This window comes from Pseudophryne corroboree, chromosome 11 (genome assembly GCF_028390025.1).
Source record: "Pseudophryne corroboree isolate aPseCor3 chromosome 11, aPseCor3.hap2, whole genome shotgun sequence".
Taxonomy (NCBI): domain Eukaryota; kingdom Metazoa; phylum Chordata; class Amphibia; order Anura; family Myobatrachidae; genus Pseudophryne; species Pseudophryne corroboree.
In genome coordinates, this window is record NC_086454.1 from 18,992,710 (window position 1) to 19,013,031 (window position 20,322).

The following is a 20,322-nucleotide window of genomic DNA, read 5'->3' on the forward strand; positions in this document are numbered from 1 at the left end:
CACTAGTGCAGCACCATTATTACAGTACACTACTCTGACAGCTAATTACCAGGGATATCATACATCTTATATACACATGTAACATTCCATCACTAGTGCGGCACCATTACTACAGTACATTACTCTGACAGCTAATTACCAGGATATCATACATCTTATATACACATGTAACATTACATCACTAGTGCAGCACCATTACTACAGTACACTACTCTGACAGCTAATTACCAGGGATATCATACATCTTATATACACATGTAACATTACAGCACTACTGCGGCACCATTACTACAGTACACTACTCTGACAGCTAATTACCAGGATATCATACATCTTATATACACATGTAACATTACATCACTAGTGCAGCATTATTACTACAGTACACTACTCTGACAGCTAATTACCAGGGATATCATACATCTTATATACACATGTAACATTACATCACTAGTGCGGCACCATTACTACAGTACACTACTCTGACAGCTAATTACCAGGGATATCATACATCTTATATACACGTGTAACTTTATATCACTAGTGCAGCACCATTACTACAGTACACTACTCTGACAGCTAATTACCAGGGATATCATACATCTTATATACACATGTAACATTACATCACTAGTGCAGCACCATTACTACAGTACACTACTCTGACAGCTAATTACCAGGGATATCATACATCTTATATACACATGTAACATTACATCACTAGTGCAGCACCATTACTACAGTACACTACTCTGGCAGCTAATTACCAGGATATCATACATCTTATATACACATGTAACATTACAGCACTAGTGCGGCACCATTACTACAGTACACTACTCTGACAGCTAATTACCAGGGATATCATACATCTTATATACACATGTAACATTACATCACTAGTGTGGCACCATTACTACAGTACACTACTCTGACAGCTAATTACCAGGGATATCGTACATCTTATATACACATGTAACATTACATCACTAGTGCAACACCATTACTACAGTACACTACTCTGACAGCTAATTACCAGGGATATTATACATCTTATATACACATGTAACATTACATCACTAGTGCAGCACCATTACTACAGTACACTACTCTGACAGCTAATTACCAGGGATATCACACATCTTATATACACATGTAACATTACATCACTAGTGCAGCACCATTACTACAGTACACTACTGTGACAGCTAATTACCAGGGATATCACACATCTTATATACACATGTAACATTACATCACTAGTGCTGCACCATTACTACAGTACACTACTCTGACAGCTAATTACCAGAGATACCATACATCTTTAGAAACTGACCTATTGCAGCTAAAAGATATGAGAAATACTTACTAGTATACACAGATGCGCTAACAGGTAAACTCTGATACCCCCGGGCTCCGACTGTTACCACAGTAATGGTGTAATTAGTCCCAGATATCAGGCTCTGAAGGGTGATATTTGATGTGTTACTTGCTGCAGTCCAAGTGTATGAAGAATTCCCATAAGTTATATTACATGTCTTTATTACACCTGTCATATTGGCCGGCTCTCCCCAAGACAGTGTGATGAAGTTTACTCCAACTGTGGTAAAGGTTACGTTCCCTGGTGGGGTTGGATCTGTGTAATAACATAGAAATACAATTAATAGATGACATATACAGTCTATGTACAAGTAATGCAAAACTGAGACAATAAACAGTAAATGAGAATACACATGTTAGAGGGAGAGTAACAGGATAAGAAGTGCAGAGTCTATGTATGATCACATGATAAGTCACGTGACCCCGCTCATACTCACACGTGGCCTCTGTCACTCCAGCGGATGTCTGGCTGCAGTTACCGCTAAGTGTCAGTACAGTGACTGTATATACCCTGCCTGGTGATAGCCCTGTCATATTCCATTGTGTAGCATTAGTCTGTGCTGTGACATTTATGTCTCCTGTCAGAGTGACTTGATAATAGTCCACGTTTACTGATGGTTTTATCCATGAGATTCCGAGAACATTAACCGACATGTAATTGCTGAGTGTGATGTTGGCAGCCAGTCCGGGAACTGAAGGGAAATGTAACACACATATTAGATATTGTCACAGACATTCTGGCATTGTGTTTAGTATGTATATATGTAACACCTCTCAGATACCAGCATTTTATATATACAGGTTGAGTCTCCCTTATCCAAAATGCTTGGGACCAGAGGTATTTTGGATATGGGATTTTTCCGTATTTTGGAATAATTGCATACCATAATGAGATATCATGGCAATGGGACCTAAATCTAAGCACAGAATGCATTTATGTTTCATATACACCTTATACACACAGCCTGAAGGTCATTTTAGCCAATATTTTTTATAACTTTGTGCATTAAACAAAGTGTGTCTACATTCACACAATTCATTTATGTTTCATATACACCTTATACACACAGCCTGAAGGTCATTTAATACAATATTTTTAATAACTTTGTGTATTAAACAAAGTTTGTGTACATTGAGACAGCAAAAAACAAAGGTTTCAATATCTCACTCTCACTCAAAAAAGTCCGTATTTCGGAATATTCCGTATTTCGGAATATATGGATATGGGATACTCAACCTGTAATAAGAATTTACTTACCGATAATTCTATTTCTCATAGTCCGTAGTGGATGCTGGGGACTCCGAAAGGACCATGGGGAATAGCGGCTCCGCAGGAGACTGGGCACAAAGTAAAAGCTTTAGGACTAGCTGGTGTGCACTGGCTCCTCCCCCTATGACCCTCCTCCAAGCCTCAGTTAGGATACTGTGCCCGGACGAGCGTACACAATAAGGAAGGATTTTGAATCCCGGGTAAGACTCATACCAGCCACACCAATCACACCGTACAACTTGTGATCTGAACCCAGTTAACAGCATGATAACAGAAGGAGCCTCTGAAAAGATGGCTCACAACAACAATAACCCGATTTTTGTAACAATAACTATGTACAAGTAATGCAGACAATCCGCACTTGGGATGGGCGCCCAGCATCCACTACGGACTATGAGAAATAGAATTATCGGTAAGTAAATTCTTATTTTCTCTAACGTCCTAGTGGATGCTGGGGACTCCGAAAGGACCATGGGGATTATACCAAAGCTCCCAAACGGGCGGGAGAGTGCGGATGACTCTGCAGCACCGAATGAGAGAACTCCAGGTCCTCCTCAGCCAGGGTATCAAATTTGTAGAATTTAGCAAACGTGTTTGCCCCTGACCAAGTAGCTGCTCGGCAAAGTTGTAAAGCCGAGACCCCTCGGGCAGCCGCCCAAGATGAGCCCACTTTCCGTGTGGAATGGGCTTTTACAGATTTTGGCTGTGGCAGGCCTGCCACAGAATGTGCAAGCTGAATTGTACTACAAATCCAACGAGCAATCGTCTGCTTAGAAGCAGGAGCACCCAGCTTGCTGGGTGCATACAGGATAAACAGCGAATCAGATTTTCTGACTCCAGCCGTCCTGGAAACATATATTTTCAGGGCCCTGACTACGTCCAGCAACTTGGAATCCTCCAAGTCCCTAGTAGCCGCAGGCACCACAATAGGCTGGTTTAAGTGAAATGCTGAAACTACCTTAGGAAGAAATTGAGGACGAGTCCTCAATTCTGCCCTGTCCGTATGAAAAATTAGGTAAGGGCTTTTATAGGATAAAGCCGCCAATTCTGAGACACGCCTGGCTGAAGCCAGGGCTAACAGCATTACCACTTTCCATGTGAGATATTTTAAGTCCACAGTGGTGAGTGGTTCAAACCAATGTGATTTTAGGAATCCCAAAACTACATTGAGATCCCAAGGTGCCACTGGAGGCACAAAAGGAGGCTGTATATGCAGTACTCCCTTGACAAACGTCTGAACTTCAGGAACAGAAGCCAGTTCTTTTTGGAAGAATATTGACAGGGCCGAAATTTGAACCTTAATGGACCCTAATTTGAGGCCCATAGACAGTCCTGTTTGCAGGAAATGCAGGAAACGACCCAGTTGAAATTCCTCTGTAGGGGCCTTCCTGGCCTCGCACCACGCAACATATTTACGCCAAATACGGTGATAATGTTGTATGGTTACATCCTTCCTGGCTTTGATCAGGGTAGGGATGACTTCATCCGGAATGCCTTTTTCCTTCAGGATCCGGCGTTCAACCGCCATGCCGTCAAACGCAGCCGCGGTAAGTCTTGGAACAGACATGGTCCCTGCTGGAGCAGGTCCTTTCTTAGAGGTAGAGGCCACGGGTCTTCCGTGAGCATCTCTTGAATTTCCGGGTACCAAGTCCTTCTTGGCCAATCCGGAGCCACGAGTATAGTCTTTACTCCTCTCCTTCTTATGATTCTCAGTACTTTTGGTATGAGAGGAAGAGGAGGGAACACATACACTGACTGGTACACCCACGGTGTTACCAGAGCGTCCACAGCTATTGCCTGAGGGTCCCTTGACCTAGCGCAATATCTGTCCAGTTTTTTGTTGAGGCGGGACGCCATCATGTCCACCTTTGGTTTTTCCCAACGGTTCACAATCATGTGGAAGACTTCTGGGTGAAGTCCCCACTCCCCCGGGTAAAGATCGTGTCTGCTGAGGAAGTCTGCTTCCCAGTTGTCCACTCCCGGAATGAACACTGCTGACAGTGCTATCACATGATTCTCCGCCCAGCGAAGAATCCTTGCCACTTCCATCATTGCCCTCCTGCTTCTTGTGCCGCCCTGTCTGTTTACGTGGGCGACTGCCGTGATGTTGTCCGACTGGATCAACACCGGCTGACCCTGAAGCAGAGGTCTTGCCTGACTTAGGGCATTGTAAATGGCCCTTAGTTCCAGGATATTTATGTGAAGTGACGTTTCCATGCTTGACCACAAGCCCTGGAAATTTCTTCCCTGTGTGACTGCTCCCCAGCCTCTCAGGCTGGCATCCGTGGTCACCAGGACCCAATCCTGAATGCCGAATCTGCGGCCCTCTAGGAGATGAGCACTCTGTAACCACCACAGGAGAGACACCCTTGTCCTTGGAGACAGGGTTATCCGCTGATGCATTTGAAGATGCGATCCGGACCATTTGTCCAGCAGATCCCACTGAAAAGTTCTTGCGTGGAATCTGCCGAATGGAATCGCTTCGTAAGAAGCCACCATCTTTCCCAGGACCCTTGTGCATTGATGTACTGACACTTGGCCTGGTCTTAGGAGGTTCCTGACTAGGTCGGATAACTCCTTGGCTTTCTCCTCCGGGAGAAACACCTTTTTATGTAGTGTGTCCAGAATCATCCCTAGGAACAGCAGACGTGTCGTCGGAATCAGCTGTGATTTTGGAATATTTAGAATCCATCCGTGCTGTCGTAGTACTACTTGAGATAGTGCTACTCCGACCTCTAACTGTTCTATGGACCTTGCCCTTATCAGGAGATCGTCCAAGTAAGGGATAATTAAGACGCCTTTTCTTCGAAGAAGAATCATCATTTCGGCCATTACCTTGGTAAAGACCCGGGGTGACGTGGACAATCCAAACGGCAGCGTCTGAAACTGATAGTGACAGTTCTGTACCACAAACCTAAGGTACCCTTGGTGAGAAGGGCAAATTGGGACATGGAGGTAAGCATCCTTGATGTCCAGAGACACCATATAGTCCCCTTCTTCCAGGTTCGCTATCACTGCTCTGAGTGACTCCATCTTGAACTTGAACCTTTTTATGTAAGTGTTCAAGGATTTCAGATTTAAAATGGGTCTCACCGAGCCGTCCGGCTTCGGTACCACAAACAGCGTGGAATAATACCCCTTTCCCTGTTGTAGGAGGGGTACCTTGATTATCACCTGCTGGGAATACAGCTTGTGAATGGCTTCCAATACCGCCTCCCTGTCGGGGGGAGACGTTGGTAAAGCAGACTTCAGAAACCGGCGAGGGGGAGACGTCTCGAATTCCAATTTGTACCCCTGAGATACTACCTGCAGGATCCAGGGGTCCACTTGCGAGTGTGCCCACTGCGCGCTGAAATTCTTGAGACGGGCCCCCACCGTGCCTGAGTCCGCTTGTAAGGCCCCAGCGTCATGCTGAGGACTTGGCAGAAGCGGGGGAGGGCTTCTGTTCGTGGGAAGAGGCTGTTTGCTGCAGTCTTTTTCCCCTTCCTCTGCCCCGGGGCAGATATGAGTGGCCTTTTGCCCGCTTGCCCTTATGGGGACGAAAGGACTGAGCCTGAAAAGACGGTATCTTTTTCTGCTGCGGGGTGACTTGGGGTAAAAAGGTGGATTTTCCAGCAGTTGCCGTGGCCACCAGGTCCGATAGACCGACCCCAAATAACTCCTCCCCTTTATACGGCAATACTTCCATATGCCGTTTGGAATCCGCATCCCCTGACCACTGTCGCGTCCATAATCCTCTTCTGGCAGAAATGGACATCGCACTTACTCTTGATGCCAGAGTGCAAATATCCCTCTGCATCTCGCATATATAGAAATGCATCCTTTAAATGCTCTATAGTCAATAATATATTGTCCCTGTCCAGGGTATCAATATTTTCAGTCAGGGAATCCGACCAAGCCACCCCAGCACTGCACATCCAGGCTGAGGCGATTGCTGGTCGCAGTATAATACCAGTATGTGTGTATATACTTTTAAGGATATTTTCCAGCTTCCTATCAGCTGGTTCCTTGAGGGCGGCCGTATCAGGGGACGGTAACGCCACTTGTTTTGATAAGCGTGTGAGCGCCTTATCTACGCTAGGGGGTGTTTCCCAACGCGCCCTAACCTCTGGCGGGAAAGGGTATAATGCCAATAATTTTTTAGAAATTAGCATTTTTTTATCGGGGGAAACCCACGCTACATCACACACCTCATTTAATTCATCTGATTCAGGAAAAACTACGGGTAGTTTTTTCACACCCCACATAATACCCTTTTTTGTGGTACTTGTAGTATCAGAAATGTTCAAAACCTCCTTCATTGCCGTGATCATGTAACGTGTGGCCCTACTGGAAAATACGTTTGTTTCCTCACCGTCGACACTGGAGTCAGTGTCCGTGTCAGTGTCTGTATCGACCTGAGGTAACGGGCGTTTTATAGCCCCTGACGGTGTTTGAGACGCCTGTACAGGTATTAACTGATTTGCCGGCTGTCTCATGTCGTCAACAGTCTTTTGTAAAGTGCTGACACTATCACGTAATTCTTTCCATAAGACCATCCAGTCAGGTGTCGACTCCCTAGGGGGTGACATCACTAACACAGGCAACTGCTCCGCCTCCACACCATTTTCCTCCTCATACATGTCGACACAGCGTACCGACATACAGCACACACACAGGGAATGCTCTGATAGAGGACAGGACCCCACTAGCCCTTTGGGGAGACAGAGGGAGAGTTTGCCAGCACACACCAGAGCGCTATATATATACAGGGATAACCTTATATAAGTGTTTTTCCCTAATATAGCTGCTGTATATATTAATATGCCAATTTAGTGCCCCCCCTCTCTTGTTTTACCCTGTTTCTGTTGTGCAGGACTGCAGGGGAGAGTCAGGGAGCCTTCCTCCAACGGAGCTGTGAGGAAAAAATGGCGCTTGTGTGCTGAGGAGATAGGCTCTGCCCCTTTTTCGGCGGCCTTTCTCCCGCTTTTTTGTGGAAAACTGGCAGGGGTTAAATACATCCATATAGCCCAGGAGCTATATGTGATGTATTTTTAGCCATTTAAGGTATTTTCATTGCGTCCCAGGGCTCCCCCCCCAGCGCCCTGCACCCTCAGTGACCGGAGTGTGAAGTGTGCTGAGAGCAATGGCGCACAGCTGCGGTGCTGTGCGCTACCTTATTGAAGACAGGACGTCTTCTGCCGCCGATTTTCCGGACCTCTTCACTCTTCTCGCTCTGTAAGGGGGCCGGCGGCGCGGCTCCGGGACCCATCCATGGCTGGGCCTGTGATCGTCCCTCTGGAGCTAATGTCCAGTAGCCTAAGAAGCCCAACCCACTCTGCACGCAGGTGAGTTCGCTTCTTCTCCCCTTAGTCCCTCGATGCAGTGAGCCTGTTGCCAGCAGGTCTCACTGAAAATAAAAAAACCTATTTAAACTTTTACTCTAAGCAGCTCAGGAGAGCCACCTAGATTGCACCCTTCTCGTTCGGGCACAAAATCTTAACTGAGGCTTGGAGGAGGGTCATAGGGGGAGGAGCCAGTGCACACCAGCTAGTCCTAAAGCTTTTACTTTGTGCCCAGTCTCCTGCGGAGCCGCTATTCCCCATGGTCCTTTCGGAGTCCCCAGCATCCACTAGGACGTTAGAGAAATATATAAGTAACTTAGATCTAGAGCATGTAATTTCCCCTTCAGCATTCAGATCACAGTAAATGTAGAACTGGATGTATGATTTTTGTTTGCTTAGAATATATATATTTCTCTACTGATAAGATTTTATAGCATCTTACACTTACAGTCACCTACAGTATGCTTAGGATGGCAGAACGGGATGGGGACAGGAAAGTGTAACCTGGTTACAGTGTAGACATGTACATGTAAATGTGACCAAGGCAGACCTGGACACATATGTGTATGCACCTTAGTGGCGCATGAAGAGGGGGTTTCTGAGTACCCGGAAACCCCCCCAATAGACTTTTTCTATTCACACTGGCACAGAGAGCAGACACCACGTTGTTAGGCCCCACCAATATGCCGCAATTCCAATAAAATGATGTAATTTTGTCTCCACCTCCTCCTGATAGACCCGTGATTGGCAGCAATTTGCAGTGAGGGAGAGGGTTCTAATGACATCACGTGTGTAATGTTCTCTATTTTATTCCAATATCTCGCCAGGCCAGAGCAGGTAGACCACTGCTTCCCTCACGGCCATTACACTGCGCCTCATACTGTCATACTGTCCCAGCATCAGTTGTCAGTTGTGTGTGACTGAGTCTGTATATGAAGCACAACAGAACTTGGCATGGAAAAAAGCCACAGCTGCTGCTTCATAGCACTTTCTATACAGATTCAGAGCCCTCTGATGAAGTCCTAGATGAAACAGGTTAGGGCGTGGCCTGGTGATGAGGTGGTAGCATCTCTATCTGCTCCTGAAGCTGATTTTCAGCGTATCCGCAGTCACCAAGATGGGAGAAGGTGACTTACCATTTAAAGTGGTGGGAGTATCAGCGGTGTGCCCTGTGACCTGAGAGATGTAATACTAGACCATATACTGTATATGGTGATTTGTTCATTTACATTTTTAATTGTTCTGAGTATTGCCTGGTGGGTGTAGTGGATTTATTGTCGAATATATTACGTTTTAAACACAATGGAGATTGTCTCTAATGGTTGTGTAACAATATATTAGGTCACGGGTCCCATCACTTTTGTCCATACCACTTTCATTTTTTTATTAGTTAGAATATTCTATTGAGTCAAAAATCAAATGCTAAGTCTACATAAGTCGTGCAGGATGCCGAATCCTTCTGTCACTTTCTAGTTATTTCAGTGAAAAATATGGGTTCTTCTATTTCATGGAAGGGACCAACAAATTTGTCTACGACTGTATATATAAATATAGCACTATTTTACCAAGTAGGTCTATATCATTATATTATATACAGGTCTCACTGATATGTATACATGTTCCTGTCTGCTGTACTCACCTGTGCAGGTAGTTAGTGACACAGGTACAGACTCAGTGACATTATCACCAGCTCTTGTATATACCATGAATGTATACGTTACTCCTGCTGTTAGATTCACTATTGTAGCTGATTCATTTGTCACTATTGTATTATATATCATTGCAGCTGGTGATATGACGTTTGTCTGGATTCTGTAGGTGTATGTAGACTTATACTCAGCGGGTCTACTCCACATCAGGGACACAGTAGAGGAAGTCACATTGCTGGTATTCAGCAAATTCACCGACATTGGATCTATAATGATAAAAGGTTGGCAGGTTCAGCAACAAAGCACAAACTAGGACAATAAAACTATTATTATTAGGAAACATTATGCTATAAAATACATTGTGGCAGAATACATTTTCAGCCGGCTGTGAAAGGATTTTTGTCATTAAGGGGTCATTCCGAGTTGATCGCTCGCTAGCTACTTTTAGCAGCCGTGCAAACGCATAGTCGCAGCCCACGGGGGAGTGTATTTTCGCTTTGCAAGTGTGCGAACGCATGTGCAGCGGAGCGGGACGAAAAAGTTTTTTGCAGTTTCTGAGTAGCTCTGGACTTACTCAGCCCTTGCGATCACTTCAGCCTGTCCGGTCCCGGAATTGACGTCAGACACCCGCCCTGCAAACGCTTGGACATGCCTCCGTTTTTCCAAACACTCCCAGAAAATGGTCAGTTGACACCCACAAACGCCTTCTTCCTGTCAATCTCCTTGCGATCGGCTGTGCGAATGGATTCTTCGTTAAATCCATCGGACAGCAACGATCTGCTTTGTACCTGTACGACGCGCCTGCGCATTGCGGTGCGTACACATGCGCAGTAGTAACCTGTTTGCTGCGCTGCGAAAAACGTTAGCGAGCGATCAACTCTGAATGACCCCCTAAATTCACATGTAACATTACATCACTAGTGCGGCACCATTACTACAGTGCACTACTCTGACAGCTAATTACCAGGATATCATACATCTTATATACACATGTAACATTACATCACTAGTGCGACACCATTACTACAGTGCACTACTCTGACAGCTAATTACCAGGATATCATACATCTTATATACACATGTAACATTACATCACTAGTGCAGCACCATTACTACAGCACACTGCTCTGACAGGTAAGTACCAGGATATCATACATCTTATATACACATGTAACATTACATCACTAGTGCAGCACCATTACTAGAGTGCACTACTCTGACAGCTAATTACCAGGATATCATACATCTTATATACACATGTAACATTACATCACTAGTGCAACACCATTACTACAGTACACTACTCTGACAGCTAATTACCAGGATATCACACATCTTATATACACATGTAACATTACATCACTAGTGCTGCACCATTACTACAGTACACTACTCTGACAGCTAATTACCAGGGATATCATTCATCTTATATACACATGTAACATTACATCACTAGTGCAGCACCATTACCTCAGTACACTACTCTGACAGCTAATTACCAGGATATCATACATCTTATATACACATGTAACATTACAGCACTAGTGCGGCACCATTACTACAGTACACTACTCTGACAGCTAATTACCAGGATATCATACATCTTATATACACATGTAACATTACATCACTAGTGCGGCACCATTACTACAGTGCACTACTCTGACAGCTAATTACCAGGGATATCATTCATCTTATATACACATGTAACTTTACATCACTAGTGCGGCACCATTACTACAGTACACTACTCTGACAGCTAATTACCAGGATATCATACATCTTATATACACATGTAACATTACATCACTAGTGCGGCACCATTACTACAGTGCACTACTCTGACAGCTAATTACCAGGGATATAATACATCTTATATACACATGTAACATTACATCACTAGTGCAGCACCATTACTACAGTACACTACTCTGACAGCTAATTACCAGGATATCATATATCTTATATACACATGTAACATTACATCACTAGTGCAACACCATTACTACAGTACACTACTCTGACAGCTAATTACCAGGATATCATACATCTTATATACACATGTAACATTACATCACTAGTGCAACACCATTACTACAGTACACTACTCTGACAGCTAATTACCAGGGATATCATACATCTTATATACACATGTAACATTACATCACTAGTGCGGCACCATTACTACAGTACACTACTCTGACAGCTAATTACCAGGGATATCACACATCTTATATACACATGTAACATTACAGCACTAGTGCGGCACCATTACTACAGTACACTACTCTGACAGCTAATTACCAGGATATAATACATCTTATATACACATGTAACATTACATCACTAGTGCGGCACCATTACTACAGTACACTACTCTGACTGCTAATTACCAGGATATCATACATCTTATATACACATGTAACAGTACATCACTAGTGCGGCACCATTACTACAGTACACTACTCTGACAGCTAATTACCAGGGATATCACACATCTTATATACACATGTAACATTACATCACTACTGCAACACCATTACTACAGTACACTACTCTGACAGCTAATTACCAGGATATAATACATCTTATATACACATGTAACATTACATCACTAGTGCGGCACCATTACTACAGTACACTACTCTGACAGCTAATTACCAGGGATATCACACATCTTATATACACATGTAACATTACATCACTAGTGCGGCACCATTACTACAGTACACTACTCTGACAGCTAATTACCAGGATATCATACATCTTATATACACATGTAACATTACATCACTAGTGCGGCACCATTACTACAGTACACTACTCTGACAGCTAATTACCAAGGATATCACACATCTTATATACACATGTAACAGTACATCACTAGTGCGGCACCATTACTACAGTACACTACTCTGACAGCTAATTACCAGGATATCATACATCTTATATACACATGTAACATTACATCACTAGTGCGGCACCATTACTACAGTACACTACTCTGACAGCTAATTACCAGGGATATCACACATCTTATATACACATGTAACAGTACATCACTAGTGCGGCACCATTACTACAGTACACTACTCTGACAGCTAATTACCAGGATATCATACATCTTATATACACATGTAACATTACATCACTAGTGCAACACCATTACTACAGTACACTACTCTGACAGCTAATTACCAGGGATATCACACATCTTATATACACATGTAACATTACAGCACTAGTGCAATACCATTACTACAGTACACTACTCTGACAGCTAATTACCAGGGATATCATACATCTTATATACACATGTAACATTATATCACTAGTGCAACACCATTACTACAGTACACTACTCTGACAGCTAATTACCAGGGATATCACACATCTTATATACACATGTAACATTACATCACTAGTGCAATACCATTACTACAGTACACTACTCTGACAGCTTATTACCAGGGATATCATACATCTTATATACACATGTAACATTACATCACCAGTGCAACACCATTACTACAGTACACTACTCTGACAGCTAATTACCAGGGATATCACACATCTTATATACACATGTAACATTACATCACCAGTGCAACACCATTACTACAGTACACTACTCTGACAGCTAATTACCAGAGATACCATACATCTTATATACACATGTAACATTATATCACTAGTGCAGCACCATTACTACAGTACACTACTCTGACAGCTAATTACCAGGATATCACACATCTTATATACACATGTAACATTACATCACTAGTGCGGCACCATTACTACAGTACACTACTCTGACAGCTAATTACCAGGATATCATACATCTTATATACACATGTAACATTACATCACTAGTGCGGCACCATTACTACAGTACACTACTCTGACAGCTAATTACCAGGATATCATACATCTTATATACACATGTAACATTACATCACTAGTGCAGCACCATTACTACAGTACACTACTCTGACAGCTAGTTACCAGAGATACCATACATCTTATATACACATGTAACATTATATCACTAGTGCAATACCATTACTACAGTACACTACTCTGACAGCTAATTACCAGGGATATCATACATCTTATATACACATGTAACATTATATCACTAGTGCAACACCATTACTACAGTACACTACTCTGACAGCTAATTACCAGGGATATCACACATCTTATATACACATGTAACATTACATCACTAGTGCAATACCATTACTACAGTACACTACTCTGACAGCTAATTACCAGGGATATCATACATCTTATATACACATGTAACATTACATCACCAGTGCAGCACCATTACTACAGTACACTACTCTGACAGCTAATTACCAGAGATACCATATATCTTATATACACATGTAACATTACATCACTAGTGCAACACCATTACTACAGTACACTACTCTGACAGCTAATTACCAGGAACATCATACATCTTATATACACATGTAACATTACATCACTAGTGCGGCACCATTACTACAGTACACTACTCTGACAGCTAATTACCAGGATATCATACATCTTATATACACATGTAACATTACAGCACTAGTGCAGCACCATTACTACAGTACACTACTCTGACAGCTAATTACCAGGATATCATACATCTTATATACACATGTAACATTACATCACTAGTGCAACACCATTACTACTGTACACTACTCTGACAGCTAATTACCAGGGATATCATACATCTTATATACACATGTAACATTACATCACTAGTGCAGCACCATTACTACAGTACACTACTCTGACAGCTAATTACCAGGGATATCATACATCTTATATACACATGTAACATTACATCACTAGTGCAGCACCATTACTACAGTACACTACTCTGACAGCTAATTACCAGGATATCACACATCTTATATACACATGTAACATTATATCACTAGTGCGGCACCATTACTACAGTACACTACTCTGACAGCTAATTACCAGGGATATCACACATCTTATATACACATGTAACAGTACATCACTAGTGCGGCACCATTACTAAAGTACACTACTCTGACAGCTAATTACCAGGGATATCATACATCTTATATACACATGTAACATTACAGCACTAGTGCGGCACCATTACTACAGTACACTACTCTGACAGGTAATTACCAGCGATATCATTCATCTTATATACACATGTAACATTACAGCACTAGTGCAATACCATTACTACAGTACACTACTCTGACAGCTAATTACCAGGGATATCATACATCTTATATACACATGTAACATTATATCACTAGTGCAACACCATTACTACAGTACACTACTCTGACAGCTAATTACCAGGGATATCACACATCTTATATACACATGTAACATTACATCACTAGTGCAACACCATTACTACAGTACACTACTCTGACAGCTAATTACCAGGGATATCATACATCTTATATACACATGTAACATTACATCACTAGTGCGGCACCATTACTACTGTACACTACTCTGACAGCTAATTACCAGGGATATCATACATCTTATATACACATGTAACATTACATCACTAGTGCACACCTTTACTACAGTACACTACTCTGACAGCTAATTACCAGGGATATCATACATCTTATATACACATGTAACATTACATCACTAGTGCAATACCATTACTACAGTACACTACTCTGACAGCTAATTACCAGGATATCACACATCTTATATACACATGTAACATTACATCACTAGTGCGGCACCATTACTACAGTACACTACTCTGACAGCTAATTACCAGGATATCATACATCTTATATACACATGTAACATTACATCAGTAGTGCAACACCATTACTACAGTACACTACTCTGTCAGCTAATTACCAGGGATATCATACATCTTATATACACATGTAACATTACATCACTAGTGCTGCACCATTACTACAGTACACTACTCTGACAGCTAATTACCAGGATATCATACATCTTATAATAAGATTTTACTTACCGATAAATCTATTTCTCGTAGTCCGTAGTGGATGCTGGGGACTCCGTCAGGACCATGGGGAATAGCGGCTCCGCAGGAGACAGGGCACAAAAGCAAGCTTTTAGGATCACATGGTGTGTACTGGCTCCTCCCCCTATGACCCCCCTCCAAGCCTCAGTTAGGTACTGTGCCCGGACGAGCGTACACAATAAGGAAGGATCTTGAATCCCGGGTAAGACTCATACCAGCCACACCAATCACACCGTACAACTTGTGATCTGAACCCAGTTAACAGTATGATAACAATGAAGTAGCCTCTAAAAAAAAATGGCTCACAACAATAATAACCCGATTTTTGTAACAATAACTATGTACAAGTAATGCAGACAATCCGCACTTGGGATGGGCGCCCAGCATCCACTACGGACTACGAGAAATAGATTTATCGGTAAGTAAAATCTTATTTTCTCTAACGTCCTAGTGGATGCTGGGGACTCCGTCAGGACCATGGGGATTATACCAAAGCTCCCAAACGGGCGGGAGAGTGCGGATGACTCTGCAGCACCGAATGAGAGAACTCCAGGTCCTCCTCAGCCAGGGTATCAAATTTGTAGAATTTTACAAACGTGTTCCCCCCTGACCACGTAACTGCTTGGCAAAATTTTAAAGCCGAGACCCCCTCGGGCATCCGCCCAAGATGAGCCCACCTTCCTTGTGGAATGGGCACTTACAGATTTTGGCTGTGGCAGGCCTGCCACAGAATGTGCAAGCTGAATTGTACTACAAATCCAACAAGCAATAGTCTGCTTAGAAGCAGGAGCACCCAGCTTTTTGGGTGCATACAATATAAACAGCAAGTCAGAATTTCTGACTCCAGCCGTCCTGGAAATATATATATATATATATATATATATATATTTTTAGGGCCCCGACAACGTCTAGCAACTTGGAGTCCTCCAAGTCCCTAGTAGCCGCAGGCACCACAATATGTTGTTTCAGGTGAAACGCTGACACCACCTTAGGAAGAAACTGGGGACGAGTCTGCAGTTCTGCCTTGTCCGACTGGAAAAACAAATATGGGCTTTTTTAAGACAAAGCCCCCAATTCTGACAATCGTCTGGCCGAGGCCAGGGCCACAACATGGTCACTTTCCATGTGAGATATTTCAAATTCACAGATTTGAGCGGTTCAAACCAATATGATTTTAGGAATCCCAACACTACGTTGAGATCCCACGGTGCCACTGGAGGCACACAAGGGGCTGTATATGCAATACTCCCTTGACAAACGTCTGGACTTCAGGAATTGAAGCCAATTTTTTCTGGAAGAAAATCTACAGGGCCGAAACTTGAACCTTAATGGACCCCAATTTGAGGCTCATAGACACTCCTGTTTTCAGGAAGTGCAGAAATCGACCTAGTCGAAATTTTTTCGTGGGGCCTTCCTGGCCTCACCCACGCAATATATTTTCACCACATGTGGTGATAACGTTGTACGGTCACCTCCTTCCTGGCTTTGACCAGGGTAGGTATGACTTCTTCCGGAATGCCTTTTCCCTTAGGATCCGGCGTTCAACCGCCATGCCGTCAAACGCAGTCGCGGTAAGTCTTGGAACAGACAAGGTCCCTGCTGGAGCAGGTCCTTTCTTAGAGGCAGATGCCACGGTTCCTCTTGGAACAGACATGGTTCTTGCTGAAAGCAAATCCCATCTTAGCTCCCGAGGCCATTAGTCCTCTGTGAGCATCTCTTGAAGTTCCGGGTACCAAGTCCCTCTTGGCCAATCCGGAGCCACGAGTATAGTTCTTACTCCTCTACGTCTTATAATTCTCAATACCTTGGTTATGAGAAACAGAGGAGGGAACACATACACCGACTGTTACACCCACGGTGTTACCAGGACGTCCACAGCTATCGCCTGAAGGTCTCGTGACCTGGCGCAATACCTGTCACGTTTTTTGTTCGGGCGGGACGCCATCATGTCCACCTTTGGTCTTTCCCAACGGTTCACAATCATGCGGAAAACTTCCCGATGAAGTTCCCACTCTCCCGGGTGGAGGTCGTGCCTGCTGAGGAAGTCTGCTTCCCAGTCATCCACTCCCGGAATGAACACTGCTGACAGTGCTAACACATGATTTTCCGCCTAGCGAAAAATCCTTGCAGTTTTGACCACTGCCCTCCTGCTTCTTGTGCCGCCCTTTCTGTTTACGTGGGCGACTGCCGTGATGTTATCCCACTGGATCAATACCGGCTGACCTTGAAGCAGAGGCCTTGCTAAACTTAGAGCATTATAAATTTGCTCTTAGCTCCAGTATATTTATGTGGAGAGAATTCTCCAGACTTGATCACACTCCCTGGAAATTTTTTCCCTGTGTGACTGCTCCCCAGCCTCTCAGGCTGGCCTCCGTGGTTACCAGCATCCAATCCTGAATGCCGAATCTGCGGCCCTCTAGAAGATGAGCACTCTGTAATCACCACAGGAGAGACACCCTTGTCCTTGGATATAGGGTTATCCGCTGATGCATCTGAAGATGCGATCCGGACCATTTGTCCAGCAGATCCCACTGAAGAGTTCTTGTGTGAAATCTGCCGAATGGAAGCGCTTCGTAATAAGCCACCATTTTTACCAGGACTCTTGTGCAATGATGCACTGACACTTTTCCTGGTTTTAGGAGGATCCCGATTAGCTCGGATAACTCCCTGGCTTTCTCCTCTGGGAGAAACACCTTTTCCTGGACTGTGTCCAGAATCATCCCTAGGACCAGCAGACGTGTCGTCGGAACAACTGCGGTTATGGAATATTTAGAATCCACCCGTGCTGTCGTAGAACTACTTGAGATAGTGCTACTCCGACCTCCAACTGTTCTCTGGACCTTGTTCTTATCAGGAGGTCGTCCATTCTCTTTGACGACGAATCCTCATTTCGGTCATTACCTTGGTAAGGACCCGGGGTGCCTTGGACAATCCAACGGCATCGTCTGAAACTGATAGTGACAGTTCTGTACCACGAACCTGAGGTACCCTTGGTGAGAAAAGCAAATTTTTGGGACATGGAGGTAAGCATCCCTGATGTCCCGGGACACTATATAGTCCCCTTGTTTGCTATCACTGCTCTGAGTGACTCCATCTGAATTTGAACCTTTGTAAGTGTTCAAAAAAATTTTTTGATTTAGAATCGGTCTCACCTAGCCTTCTGGCTTCAGTACCACCATATAGTGTGGAACAATACCCCTTTCCTTGTTGTAGGAGGGGTATTTTTATTATCACCTGCTGGGAATACAGCTTGTGAATTATTTTCAATACTGCCTCCCTGTCGGAGGGAGACATTGGTACAGCAGACTACAGGAACCTGCGAGGGGGGAAACGCCTCGACATTCCAATCTGTACCCCTTGGATACTACTTGTAGGATCCAGGGGTCCTGTACGGTCCCAGCGTCATGCTGAGAACTTAGTAGAAGCGGCGAAGGGCTTCTATTCCTGGGAATGGGCTGCCTGCTGCAGTCTTCTTCCCTTTTCTCTATCCCTGGGCAGATATGACTCTTATAGGGACGAAAAGACTGAGGCTGAAAAGACGGTGTCTTTTTCTGCAGAGATGTGACTTAGGGTAAATAACGGTGGATTTTCCAGCAGTTGCCGTGGCCACCAGGTCCCATGGACCGACCCCAAATAACTCCTCCCCTTTATACGGCAATACATCTTTGTGCCGTTTGGAATCTGCATCACCTGACCACTGTCGTGTCCATAAACATCTTCTTGCAGATATGGACATCGCATTTACTCTTGATGCCAGAGTGCTATATCCCTCTGCGCATCTCGCATATATAGAAATGCATCCTTTAAATGCTCTATAGTCAATAAAATACTGTCCCTGTCAAGGGTATCAATATTTTTAGTCAGGGAATCCGACCAAGCCACCTCAGGTCTGCACATCCAGGCTGAGGCGATCGCTGGTCACAGTATAACACCAGCATGTGTGTGTATACATTTTAGGATATTTTTCAGCCTCCTATTAGCTGGCTCCTTAAGTACGGTCCTATCTGTAGATGGTACCGCCACTTGTTCTGATAAGCGTGTGAGCGCCTTATCCACCCTGAGGGGTGTTTCCCAACGCGCCTTAACTTCTGGCGGGAAAAGGTATACCGCCAATAATTTTCTATCGGGGGAAACCCACGCATCATCACACACTTCATATAATTTATCTGATTCAGGAAAAACTACAGGTAGTTTTTTCACCTCACACATAATACCCTTTTTTGTGGTACTTGGAGTATCAGAAATATGTAACACCTCCTTCATTGCCCTTAACGTGTGGCCCTAAAGGAAAATACGTTTGTTTCTTCACCGTCGACACTGAAATCAGTGGCCTTGTCTGGGTCTGTGTCGACCGACTGAGGTAAATGGGCATTTTACAGCCCCTGACGGTGTTTGAGACGCCTGGACAGATACTAATTTGTTCGCCGGCCCTCTCATGTCGTCAACCGGCTTACAGCGTGTTGACATTATCACGTAATTCCATAAATAAGCCATCCATTCCGGTGTCGACTCCCTAGAGAGTGACATCACCATTACAGGCAATTTGCTCCGCCTCCTCACCAACATTTACCTCATACATGTCGACACACACGTACCGACATACAGCACACACATAGGGAATGCTCTGATAGAGGACAGGACCCACTAGCCCTTTGGGGAGACAGAGGGAGAGTT

The 20,322-nt window shown here is 43.8% G+C and overlaps 1 protein-coding gene across 1 annotated transcript in view; it reads right to left on the bottom strand.

Moving 5' to 3' along the window:
• Positions 1-20,322, bottom strand: part of LOC134968623 (mucin-19-like) — a 517,580-nt gene that overhangs the window by 185,373 nt on the left and 311,885 nt on the right. The window contains exons 43-45 of the mRNA XM_063944156.1: positions 9,614-9,889; positions 1,818-2,072; positions 1,370-1,636 (exon numbers count right to left, since the gene is read on the bottom strand). Of these exons, the coding sequence (XP_063800226.1) occupies positions 1,370-1,636; positions 1,818-2,072; positions 9,614-9,889 (798 nt within the window). The remainder of the gene's footprint in view (positions 1-1,369; positions 1,637-1,817; positions 2,073-9,613; positions 9,890-20,322) is intronic.